General features: G+C 35.8%; 1 protein-coding gene across 2 annotated transcripts; it reads right to left on the bottom strand.

Annotated features, from left to right (window-relative positions):
• On the bottom strand, positions 1 to 12,522 carry LOC133705851 (endoribonuclease Dicer homolog 2-like). Of its 2 annotated transcripts, none has more exons than XM_062131250.1 (23): positions 12,506 to 12,522; positions 11,270 to 11,342; positions 10,877 to 11,054; positions 10,015 to 10,128; positions 9,186 to 9,320; positions 8,379 to 8,463; positions 8,210 to 8,274; positions 6,436 to 6,576; positions 6,223 to 6,351; positions 5,993 to 6,128; positions 5,790 to 5,889; positions 5,175 to 5,370; positions 4,936 to 5,096; positions 4,585 to 4,800; positions 4,213 to 4,439; positions 3,804 to 4,078; positions 3,275 to 3,696; positions 3,052 to 3,155; positions 2,290 to 2,486; positions 1,997 to 2,206; positions 1,482 to 1,892; positions 1,022 to 1,300; positions 1 to 613 (listed from the first exon to the last, which is right to left on the bottom strand). In XM_062131250.1, the coding sequence occupies exons 2-23, from the start codon at positions 11,338 to 11,340 to the stop codon at positions 242 to 244; spliced, it is 4,224 nt and encodes a 1,407-aa protein (XP_061987234.1). In that variant the 5' UTR covers positions 11,341 to 11,342; positions 12,506 to 12,522; the 3' UTR covers positions 1 to 241. The 2 variants fall into 2 exon arrangements, with proteins under 2 accessions (XP_061987234.1, XP_061987233.1); XM_062131249.1 differs by lacking the exon at positions 12,506 to 12,522 and adding an exon at positions 11,557 to 11,970.
• Positions 12,523 to 12,826: the final 304 nt, after the last annotated feature.

The raw sequence follows: 12,826 nt of genomic DNA, 5'->3' as shown, positions 1-12,826 counted from the left end.
TATACAAATACCAAAACACTTTGAAATAGAAATAGCATTAATGCAATGTTTCTTTTAAGCTGGCTGCTTTCATGACGAGAGAAGGCATCATGCATCACTCGAAAATCTCTTTGTAAAGTTTTTTACTTTAATTTCTACATGCATTAACTTTTGCTAACAAAAAATATACAAAATCCTCCAGCTATACCAAAGCAGATATCCAGCTTGATACGAACTTCAAAATTTCCAAAGTAGACAAGATTTACTCAACTTTGCTTGCGGTACTAGTCGCTAAATTACTTTCCTTCAGGGCCATCAAGACTTCTTTTGAAGCTAGTTTTTTGGCTGTCTTTTTATCTGCAACTGTAGCTGTATGTTTAAATATCAGACCATTAGCTTCAACCTCTATTGTGACAGAAGCATTCCTGCCGTTCCGAGAAACAATGGGTTTCTTGTAATCAAAGTGTTGCCTCTGACATAATTCAATCAATTCCCTAACAGGTTGCAATCTTAATGTCTCGGGAGTAATTAAAGGCTCCAAAAGTGGCCTTATACTTTCAAAGACTACCTCCTTGTTGTATCCTGAATCAACAAGAATAGCCCCAGCTAACGACTCTATAACATCTCCAAGTACCTGTTAGGATTTTGGTGAAAAGGTGAAACCAAAGCTTTAATTTTTTTAGCTGCTCGTTTATTTTTTTCATTCTTGAATAGAGTAATAACGCTGAATTCTGAATGTAAAAAAATAACTAACTAGCAGTTACATAATCAGACAAAGTTTCCAAACATAGGCAGGTGGGGGGTTCTTCCATGCCAGGCATCTTCCTCGATTTCACTTGTTAACAAGTCAAGATGATGTAAGCATTAACTGATCAGTAAATCATGGGCACAAGTGAACTACATTTAGGCTTCGTCAAGGAACCTCACTTGTCCACTCTCCACACTTGTGCTCAAATAACATAATCAACAATATATAGAGCAAAAAACAAAACCAAAGAATTTTGCAGGAAACGTATTTCACTTAAATGTGTTTAGCACTAACCTTGGGAAAAGCTGTCTCGGATTCCCATCCAAAAGTTGATTCTAAAGAAAATTCCTGAATTTTTGTTACAGTGGCGACGATATGCTTGTGAAGGTCATGAGAGGCATGAAGAATGTGTCTGTCCAAGCCTACCTTAACAGCAGATTGTGCATAACAGTCATTGTTTACAGAAGCAGACCTCAAGTCAGTTAACAGTCCTGGTGACATCCCAGGATATTCCTTGTACATATGCAAAGTGATGAGATAATCCAGCACTGCGTCTCCAAGAAATTCCAGTCGCTGAACAGCAGTTGATCATGTTGAAGTTAGGATCACCACAAACCAGCTTTTACAAAAAGGATTACAGAAACTGAAGCCATCTTTGGAAAGAGAAAATGCCTGTGTTTGTGTGTTTTGTAGTGTTACATCACCGATATTTTCATAAACAGCATAAATGTTATCAAGTTGTGGATAAATTTACCTGATAACATCTTGGGATCTCAGGAAGCATGTAAGAACCATGGGTCAATGCTTCTACTAAGAGAGAAGGGTCATTGAATGAATAGTTTAACAGTGATTCTAAGTAGCGGACATTAACAAACTTCTCTGCCTGCAATTGGATTTGCCTCTCATATGGTGTATTCATGAAATCCACCTTTATACCAATCCAATCCATAAATAATAAGGCTGTCACTTCACCGCCTGTACTGAGGTATGCACCAATGAGTGCCTCGACAACATCAGCAATTGTTTTACTTTTTACCTTTCTTCTTCCTCTGATGTAAATTTTCCTGCCCTCAGAAAGTGGCTCCTCGCTTAAAAAGTCACTACCCAACTTGCTACCAGGAATTATCCAGAGTTTTGGATCGAAAGATTCATTGCGGATAAATCCCTACAGTTCAATCAAATGAAACATGTGATATTTTTTCTCAGCACTAAATATTTTATATTGGTAAAGCAAACACAATGAACTTTTTTTTCCAAAGGAATGACTACCTGAAGTTTGTGGTTACATCCTCTTCTGCAAAGTGCAGCATTAGAAATAATTTTGTCCTTCTTAAAACTAAGAAGGCCCTCGTGATGATTTTGATAAATTTTAAATAGCTGCTGGCTTGCAGCATATTTAAGAAAAGAATCTCCTAGAGTTTCTAATGATTCCAAATTAAAATTCTCTTGGCATTTATTTGTAGTAAGTGCTTCCAATACCTACCATATAATAAAGTTTGGTTAATACAAGTCCAAAAAAACATTTTGCATCAGCAGAGTCAAGGTTCGGAAAAATAAATTACCTTCATGGATGGAATATTAACATTTCGCAGATAATGATCTGAATGCATCTTCTTTAAGTTGACAGCAATGAGCAGAGACTCAAGTCGATGCATTATTGATGGGATAAATGTATAAGAATAAAGAGTACTGATTGATATTGGAGATAAAATTATTTCACAAAGTTCAGGAGGCAACTCTACATGTGTATTCTTCGATGCTGTTGCCCAAAAAACAAATATCATCAATAATGTAACTACAGAATAATTATTGAACATTATGTAAAAAACTGATAAAAAAAAAAGAGGTCCTGATACCATATCCAGATGGCCTAAACTGGTAACCCAACTTCCTCTTGATTTATTTGGTAGAATGAAAGACAAAAGATAGATAGCACTAGATTTTGGAAATTTCTAGATTACCTAAGAATGCATGACTAGCCCAGTTAAATGCTGGTTATCAGTTGTCCCAGTTTTATTAATTCATTACACTAGCCTACTTCTGTGTTAAATTGACAGAATATTCTTTAGCTAAAAAATATTTTAAGTGAGTGTTGTTTCTATTAATTTTACATTCTTCAGAAAAAAAGGCAAAGGCTGTCAATTTCTTATTGTGATACTATTCATGTGATAAAGGAAGCAGGCAAGTAGTCAAAACATACACAATCCAAATAAATGGACCAAGCCTACATACCACAAATCAATCTGAATGAATACCCCATCCCATACCACAAATTAATCACATGCACTTTGCCCATAACAAGATAAGACAAAAAAAATAAAGACCTTTCTCCTTTTGTTTTCTGCATCTGTTAAGAAGATTGTGCACTGGAAAAATATGTTTCCCTTTAAGTAATGGTTCTCGATTGAAAAGCAATTGGATGCCATGCCTGAAATCAAGTGTGAGCTTCAGGTCACTCATTGGGCTACAAAAATACAATATATGTGACATAAAAATAACAGCAAAATTAAAATAGCATGATATAAGTGGATAATAAAAGAGCAATACCGCTTTGCAAAGTACTCTTTGTAAGTGATAGCCCCTCCATCTCCCATCTTTAAAAGCGAGTTTCCATTCAAATCCTCAAAAACACCCATGATGCAATAGATGTTACCATTGTGGGGGGTGCAGACCAAAGAATTCTGAAGCACACATGCGCAAACTGGACCACATTTGGTTTGGACAACATGAGCATTGCCATTCCGAGAACAGTTGAAGTGGTCCTCATTTTTATATGAGAACAACACAGAAATAATAGGTGTCCAGTTGATGGAAGGTTGTGAGCATGACCTGAAAGCAGGAAGTAGAAAATAGTCTATCTCGGCACCTGACCCTAAGTCTAATCCTTCTGAGACCTCTTTCAATTTATTTACACTATGATCCAAAAGAACTTTGAAAAGAGTAATCTGAAACCTCCTACATAAGAGGACCTGACAACCAAACAAAAAACAGAACAGTGGAAAATACAATACGTTATATAATTTTTCCATCACATATTACACCTATGACAAGAAAATAAGAAAACTAGAAGACATACCAGCACTTGTTCAAGATCAATATCTCCAATATACCTCAAGTTCACTGTCAATAAGCCCCTCTCAGCTTCTAAATCAAAACTCATGCTCCTTATGACATCAGATTCAAGTTCAGTCCTCAAGACAAGCACCACGTCATGGACAGGAATATCATAAGCAAAGTTCTGATTCAACTCAATTAAGTAGCAGTGGTACTTCGTCTTCAAATTTCGTGGACCTTGACTGACCAGCTCAGGTGGCAAATAAATGGGTTGTTCATCATCATACCTCTCATTCCCTATTCAATAAACAATTACAAAGATTAAAATATAGAAAGGGAACTGAAAAGATGGTTTACTGAAACGTATATATAGTACTCTGAAAGTGTAAAACACCCAAACCAATAATGGAAAGGTTGCAAATAGCAATTACCAACGTCTTCAGCAATAGCTTCTTCCATAACAATATCAGGAACAAGATTGTCTGTTAAAGCACCAGAAACATGAAGTTTCTTGCATGCTTCAAGGCATGCCTTCTGCTTCAAAGTTTTAATATTTCCCTGCACACAAATAGTGTGTACAGGAGAGCTTTTTGGAAGATGTAGTGTACAAGTCATTGTCTCCTTGTCTATAATACACCTGGGAGCTGGTTTAAAATACCTACAGAAATGACAACACCCCACCCCAAAAAACAAAGGGAGAGAGGATAAGCCATGGTTCGATACAAGCTTGTGACCAGCTCATCTGAAGATAAATTATTAAGAGCTTAGCTGTATTTTCACAATTAAGAGTACAGATGACTAACCCATCAGAAGGAAGACGTGAGCAATAAAAGTATATCAAACTAACACTTGAAGATAGACTGACAACTGCCCCGGTGCCCTCAACACGATAAAACTCATCATCCAACTCATCCAGCAAAGGTGAACAAGGAATGGATGCATGGCGTAGAGACTCCCTTCGCATTATGTCACCACTGGCCAGATAGTTCTCTAGTCGAGCATGTGTAGAAAAATCCCCTCTATGGTTATCAAAAAATAAGTGAAAGTGATCAAACACTAATGATCACAAAAACTCACAGTAAAATGTACAAAAGAATATGTTTACAAGTAGTCCTCATTGGTGATAGGTGTAATAAGAGTTACTGGGACACTACCTTCTCACCATTAATAAGTAGTCAGAATTCTGCATCCTAGCACGGCCTCGGGACTGTATAAAGCTGCTGACAGTGGCAGAAGGGTCAAATCTAATCACCAAGTTGCAACTTTGCACGTCTAATCCTTCCTCAAGAATTGATGTTGCAATGATGATGTTCACCTAGAAGCATGCCATTTGCTCATTTTCAGACAATATAATGAATATAATATTGTGGATCCAAGTAGGAAAATTATATACCATGCCTTTACGAAATTCTTCCACAATTTCGTTTTGAATTTTGCGTGTCTGGGATTGCAACCCTGAATTATTTCCTGCTATGTATTTGGTCTTCCAGCTGCCATGTTTAGGAAGCAACTTACTCAATAGAGATTCAAGGACAACGGCAGTAATGACCCTTTCCACAAAAACTATGCATCTTATTTCCTTTAAATCCCTGTAATTAAATACATGGAGGAAAAAAACACATCACCACAAGCTGATGTAAAAATGACCAAAATAGTAACATAAAACTTTATTTATTCACAACATGTTGTAAACATACAACAGTTTAATAAAATAGTCAACTTGTGCAGTCAAATTATCTCATGGGCATTTAGTTTAACTATTAAAGAGCAGCAGATCAACAGAACAGAACAAGCTCTTGTATAAACTTGGTAAAGACTCAAACCATGAAGTGCAACTTTGCATTTGTTTCAATCTTTTGTATACATATTAGAGCATTTCCAGTAGACTTCAGAGAATAAAATCATTATCAATCTTCTGTCAGAACTATAGACATAATTACAATGGATTCAGCTGCTCAAATATATCTGATGATAGTAAATGAGGATGTATATATAGTTATGCACCAACCTGTACTGAAGAAGTGACTCAACAAGGCAGAGAATCTTCGAAGTTAAAAGCCCAGCACCCAAATGGGCCTTAATGTTATCCCTAATGGAGCATTCCTGACCTAAATGTTCAATACAATAGAGAAAAAGAAAATGATAGAAAACTAAGAACAGAATCACAAGTTCATGTCTCCACAAATTCTTTCACCAAGATAGAAAAGGTACCAGCTGAAAAGCAATTAGAAATTGCCAACGAGGCATCCTGGCAAAAGTTTTTAACAATGGTCTCACCAGACACATCTAATTTACCCCCTGAAATAAAGTCCCCATCAGTATCACAGTGTGATAAGAACTGTGCAGCCTGTTTCATCAACATACATTAAACCATGTCAACTATACAGATACCATTGCAATGACAAGCAGAGCACGTGAAAGAATCCAGACTAAACAAATACCTGAAAAGCCAACCAAACACCAAGTTCTTCCAAACAAAACATCAAAGCTGAATGTACTTTTGATATTTTATTGCGTATAGATACTGCTGCGGACTCATTGAGATCCAATTGCTCAAGCATGTGTTCATGCTGAAAAAGCAGTAAATGGACTACCAATAAAATCATAGAAGCCATTGGCATCTATTCCAAACTTGAAAAAAAGAAAGTACACACCTTTGCTCTTAAATTCCCCAATTCTTTAAGTAAATAAGCAAATATACCATCAGGGATCTTCATGTGCTCATAAAATAAGAACTTTGGGGTTGAGAATGGTATAAATTCATCAAGCGCAGACTCGCTAACACATGTATATATCTTCAATACAAGAAAGTGGTATCATAAACAAATTATTAAAGAATAATAATAATAAAAAAAATCCACGAACAGAGTGATATGGAACATAACAGTCAAATAAAAGAACAACCAAATCTTGTAACGACTAAGTCTATGTGCAGAACACATATGAATGCAGTTCTATATCACCCATGCCAAGAAGCTAAAGCTGCGTAAGTATTCATGTATGGAACATAACAATCAAATAAAAGAACAACCAAATCTAGTAACGACTAAGTCTATGTGCAGAACACATATGAATGCAGTTCTATATCACCCATGCTAAGAAGCTAAGGCTGCATAAGTATTCATATATGGAACATAACAATTAAATAAATGAACAACCAAATCTAGTAACGACTACATCTATGAGCAGAGCACGTATGACTGCAGTTCTATATCACCCATGCTAAGAAGCTAAAGCTACTTTTGTGTTCTTATATTTCGAAGGTGGTATCATAAACAAATTATTGAAGAATAGAAAACAGATATGAATGGAGTGGTATGGAACATAGAAATCAAATGAAAGAACAACCAAATCTAGTAATGACTTGAAGTTTATGTGCAGAACATATATGAATGCAGTTCTCCATCACCGATGCTAAGAGGCCAAAGATACATAAGTGTTCATATATTTCAAAGGTGGTATCATAAGCAAATTATTGAAGAATAGAAAAAACACATGAACGGAGTGATATGGAACATAGCAATCAAATGAAAGAACAATTAAATCCAGTAATGACTTGAAGTTTATGTGCAGAACTTGTAGGAATGCAGTTCTACATCACCCATGCTAAGAAGCTGAAGCTGAAGCTACATAAGTGTTCTTAAAATTTCCTATGAGCCCAAATATATACCAAAAAAAAAAGAAGAAGGTGAAGTCCATGGGTTTTCTATATCAAATGGTAGGTTATGGGGTCCCCTCCTGCTCTTTCAGACCCAGCAACATGTAACGAACCATATGGCGTGTGCCCAGGACACAATTTTCAAAAACTTTTGAGCAAGGAATGGGAAATAACATGGATATTAGTTGAGTGCATTTGAAATGCACCATGTGGGTCATCTTAATCTTGCAGAAGGGACCCAAAAGCAAAAGGAGATAAAAGCTACATGAAAAAATCGAAATAGGAATATGAACAATCAATTCATTATCCAAATAAAAGATTATCAGTGCTGATAATAAAATTTGTACAGGAAAAAATAAAACAAAAAAATAAATGATTATCCAATGAAGGAGGATGCCAGAGAATTGATAATATGATGCGTCTTTTGGATGTTTTGCCCCAGTGAACAAAGTGCACCAAGAGAAAACACCACAACAAATGCACAAAAGCATCAAGTTACACGTTATAAAGGTTATTAAAACATCACTCCTTTACACTAAAATGTGTTAGTGGCCATGACCAGTTAATCTTTAACCATTATCTGATGCAAGACTTGTTTATAATGAATATTTTCAATAGCTATACAAGGATACAAGTTTTGAACAGACATGAAAAATGACTCCTTAAAAATGAATTTGGATTTCAGATCTAATAATCCATCAATTATTATGGCTAAAAAGCAAATAGAAAGAAACCTAGGTAAATATTTTTAACCAGAAGTGAGAAGCAACCTTTGAATTCATAATATCCTCAAGTTCACGAATCTGCTGCCAATAGTGTAATTCTGAGTTTGCACCTTTATCACAACACAAAAAAAAGGGTTCAATCTTATATAAATTTAGGAAGATAGTGTAAAATGTGAGTATCAAGCAAACATTATGATCTACTGCCAAAGCATACCCTTTGACTTTATGGGAGAAGCGGTCATCCCAAAAATCCTAGGAAGATCATGGTGACCAGACTTTAACTCACAATGAAAGAACTCCTGCACATCATTCAAAGTCATCAGAAAATTCACCATACAACATGGACTCCATGCAGAATCATTCATGGCTCTAAGTGAACATATAATGGTAACTTCATACATAATAGTTTTATAAATAACGTATGACACTTACAAAAAGAACAACATTTTGTGTCCAACAAAACTGCCCTTGGGACAGGCACCCAACATATCAGTAAGCAGGTGAGTTTTCCTTAAATCTATTCGTATTTATTTGAACATAGAACTTTCTTAACAACAACTAAGAAAGAAAATATTTTTGGTTCTTGAAGCAACCAGTAGAATTTATACAGATGCTTAAGAATTTGTGTATGTATCTAATTTATCAAATCTGACAATATTGCACATTTCTGCTATCAAATCCAAAAAGATCTTCACCATGAGCAAGATACATGCTACCATGAGTTCCCTTATTTTGAGAGTTTCAAAACAAGATATTTTTTAAAATTTATTTTTAATATATATATATATATATATATATATATATATATATATAATATGATGTTAATATACGCTGCTTGAAAGTCTACTTAAGCAGGGTTGATTTCTCATAACAAAACAAAAAAGAAAGAAAAAAAGAAAAGAACTTCTCCCTGAGATATCACATCAACTGTTGTTTCCATAAATCAAAAGTAAATCATTAGGAGGCAAAAGAATAAAAAGATGATGAGAGGTGGAAAGCAAAGGAGAGAGAGATAACTCACTGTCATGATGCATGCATAAGGGTGTTTGCCACTGGTATGATGACATTCATCAAAAATGATCACCTTGATCCATTCTAGCTTGATATAGCTATGCCTCAAGCCATTAAGCAAAATTTGAGGTGTCATAACAAGCACCTGTACATATCAATCAAATAATCAATGTCCATTGTGTAAGAAAATAAGCTGGTAACATTGGCAAACTGCATAAATTTGCAACCAAAAGGAAAAGAATCATTGTGAAGAAAATTAAAGAAATGGGTAAGCAGCAAACTGACAAACAGCTGAAAATGAAGTTCTCAAAGGTTAATTAATTTTATGTCAGCAAATATCAACATGTTATGCAGTTCCTCAAAGGGAACGCTTCTGCTTGATTTTATCAAAGAAGAACCAGAACGCAAGATACGATTCCAAAAAATAAAAAAGCCAGTTGAGGGCACACTTCATCAAAATATCTCAGGTTTAGAAGTAACAACACTGGAAAAACGGAAAAAAAAAAGGTCACTAAAACAAGAAAAGAAAAATAAAAGCTTTCAAAAACCAGGAAACAAAATTACATCAAAATAATTGTCTGCTATGATTAAAGAAAGGACAAACCACATCAACCACCAGCACCACTAGCATGCAAGTCACTAACCACTGTAAACAGATTTTGTTTTTTTCTTCACTATTTTGTGCTCTTTGAAGTTGGTTTTGATTGTTGAAGACCAAAGGTGAAACTCAAAACTTGAAAATAACAGACATGAAACTATCAGATGTAAATGATTACGGATAAAAACAGGAATAAAGAAAAAGACACGAATAGTAATGAAGCAGCTTCCCGCCCACTTACCTCATGTTTGTCTATTTCGTTCTTCCATGTAACAGCTTTCCAGAAGTCAACTCCCATTTCTCCCCAGTACATGCCCACTTTCAAATCAGTATGCATTTCCACAGCTCCAGCTTGCTAGTAATTATGGAGAACAACAGCAATATAAAAGAAAAATAAAGTCACATTTCTGAATTTCACCTTCAGTATTCGCATCTAACCACCTCAAAATTTAAAATTAACATTAAACTTGTGCAGGAAACCTCATTCACTGTCTTCTTTTTTAAATATATGGTGAAACTCTGGCTTCAATCTCAATTCACTTTCTAAAATTTCATTCTGTAATTCAAAAAGAAAGTACATCACACAAAATGTTTACTCTAGTATCCAAAAAAACCTGCAAATTTCATTATATTACTCTGGCGTTTTTAAACATTTGATGGAACTCTGGCTTTAATACCAATTTGCTAAGTTTCTATAATTGCATTTTGTAACTTTAAAAAATAATTGAGACTGCACACGAAGTTTTTACTTAAAAACCCCGCAAGTTCCATTACATTACGAAAGTTTGACTGCGAAATAGAATATTTTTTCAAATTCAGATTTAGCAACAGTATCAGGCATTTCCAAACACGTCTCCCATATGTAAAAAACAAGTAGATACATAAGGTAAGTTTTATTTGACCCGTAAGTTACAGACACATCCCATCTTCACCAGCAACCCCTAACATCTCCAATATTTAGTCCAATTATTATAAATTTCAGCAGCAGGGAAACGAAACCTGTAATTTGAATTGTTATGCTGTTGCTGAGTAAACAGATTAACACAAATTCCCAAAACATAGACACGCATATGCAGAAGAGAAAGGAGTGTAAAGTGGCATACTTGGCGAACCAGAACGACTTTAGGAACCAGGAAAACAGCAATAAAACGTGAAGGCTTGCGAAGAAGATAAGCGTAACTGCGGAGGAGCATGATGGCAATCAAAGTCTTTCCAGAACCAGTCTCCAAAAACACAATTGTGTTATGCTTTAGCGCCTTCTCCAAAGCCTCCAATTGATAACTGTTAAAAGAAAATGCAACCCAACACAGAAAATCATTAAAAAAAGAAAAACAGAATCTCTGTATAGAAATCACAAACTACATAAATAAAAGAATAATCAGTGACCCATTCATTGTTTGAAGAAAACAAAACCAAAACACCAAAACAGCTCCCCCCCTCACTTGAGGCGTTCTCTAAGCAACCAAACAGTGGGGAAGAAGAAATCAAGGAATCACCTTCTAGCAAATGGGAGAGGATCCGCAGGGAGTTGTTGGGTGGTATCTATATTCATGCTAACAGGCTCCATCACTGCTCAACGCAACTCAGAAGGCAACCAAAATTGATTAAAAAGAGAACCCGTCTCTTAAAAAAAAAACATGATCGAAATGAAAATCCAAACAAAATGACTAAACAAGAAGTAAGGAGGACCAAGACCCAAACAATAATATATATATATATATATATATATATATATATATATATATATATAAAAACATAAAACTCAACTCTCTGGCTCACTCACCAACTGATTAAGAAGGAAGAGCTAGATGATCGCTTCAAGTAAATACTAAATAGAGAGACTATAGAGACAGAAAAACTGTTAGTTAGCAATGCAATGCATTGCGATTGCAATTCTCCAAGTGGGTGTTATATAGAGACAACTTGAGAGCAAAGTGTTGCGGCAGTAAGTGAGTGAGTGAGGAGCGATGCTTTTCTGGTTTGGTTGCCTATGTGAGGAAGTAACTTCTCAAAGAAGGTGCCAGTCAATCAGTGTACTGCAGAGGACAGCAGACCCCCAAAAAAAAAAAAAAAACAAAAGGAGTGCAAGAAATTGAAATTAAAATAAGGGGCTACTTCAATGAAAATTGAATTTTTGCTTATTTATGGAAAATGTTTCAAGCAGACCCGGACATTGAGCCATGAAAGCAAGTGGCTGGCTTCGCATGTGTTGTTTTGGTTACCTAGTCAAGTAGTGGTAGTAGTTTGGTCAGGGACCTCGTGGCGCATACATTACGTGTCTCTGTCTCTCTCTACTCTCTACCGTCTGCTGCTGCCCGGATTTCGTTCTTTTGCGACGTTTTGGTGTTTCGGATATGCATGTACACGTCTCTTTAGGTGAATCCAGTTGTATTTTTCCCATTATTATGCTCCCCCTCGTAATCACCGCTTGGGATTTTACAATCTTACAATTTAATGCACTGCATATATGTTGAATATCACATCTACGATTCCGTCAGTCACAGATGATCTACTTCTAAACCAATGGATTTCTATTAGCTTTGCTTCTTAAACTGTCATGAGGCTTTGAATACACGAATATTAACCAGGATAATGATACGCGGCAAGTCTATTTGAAAATTAAATTGTTAGAAGAAAAAGGAAAGAAAACAAAATCACGTCAATTAATGGCATTCCTTTCTGGGCATGTCATCTGTATGACAACATGATTGTCCATGTCCACGGTCCGATACCTGAAAAACGAGGAAGTGCAAGCTCTGTAGACGCAACTTCGTTGCCCGTGATGGACTTCCTGATCGGCCAATATGGATTTTTGGGGTTGGTGTGTTGCGAGCAGCCACTGTATCTTCTTCAGCTTTGGCGGGCAAAGAGAATTGTAATAGAAAGTCTTCCTCGCGGTGGCCATGATGATGATGATGGAAAGGGTTCTGGTGAAAATCAAGCATGGGGGGTTTTAGGTATGTATTATGTGCATTGAATTTGCCTTTGCTTATAAGGAAATCAGAGATCTTACATTTTACTTGCCTTTTTTTGTGCTGGAATGTAGCTACCCT

This window comes from Populus nigra, chromosome 10 (genome assembly GCF_951802175.1).
Source record: "Populus nigra chromosome 10, ddPopNigr1.1, whole genome shotgun sequence".
NCBI classification, from domain to species: Eukaryota; Viridiplantae; Streptophyta; class Magnoliopsida; order Malpighiales; family Salicaceae; genus Populus; species Populus nigra.
This window is presented reverse-complemented; position numbering and strand designations above follow the sequence as displayed.

Coding starts and splice junctions, on each gene's coding strand:
- LOC133705851 (XM_062131250.1), bottom strand. CDS start 11,340: ATGGAGCCTGTTAGCATGAATATAGATACCACCCAACAACTCCCTGCG. Junction 6,577..8,209: donor AGGATATTATGAATTCAAAG/GTTGCTTCTCAC, acceptor CTTGTATTGAAG/ATATATACATGTGTTAGCGA. Junction 6,129..6,222: donor GTGTTTGGTTGGCTTTTCAG/GTATTTGTTTAG, acceptor TTGATGAAACAG/GCTGCACAGTTCTTATCACA.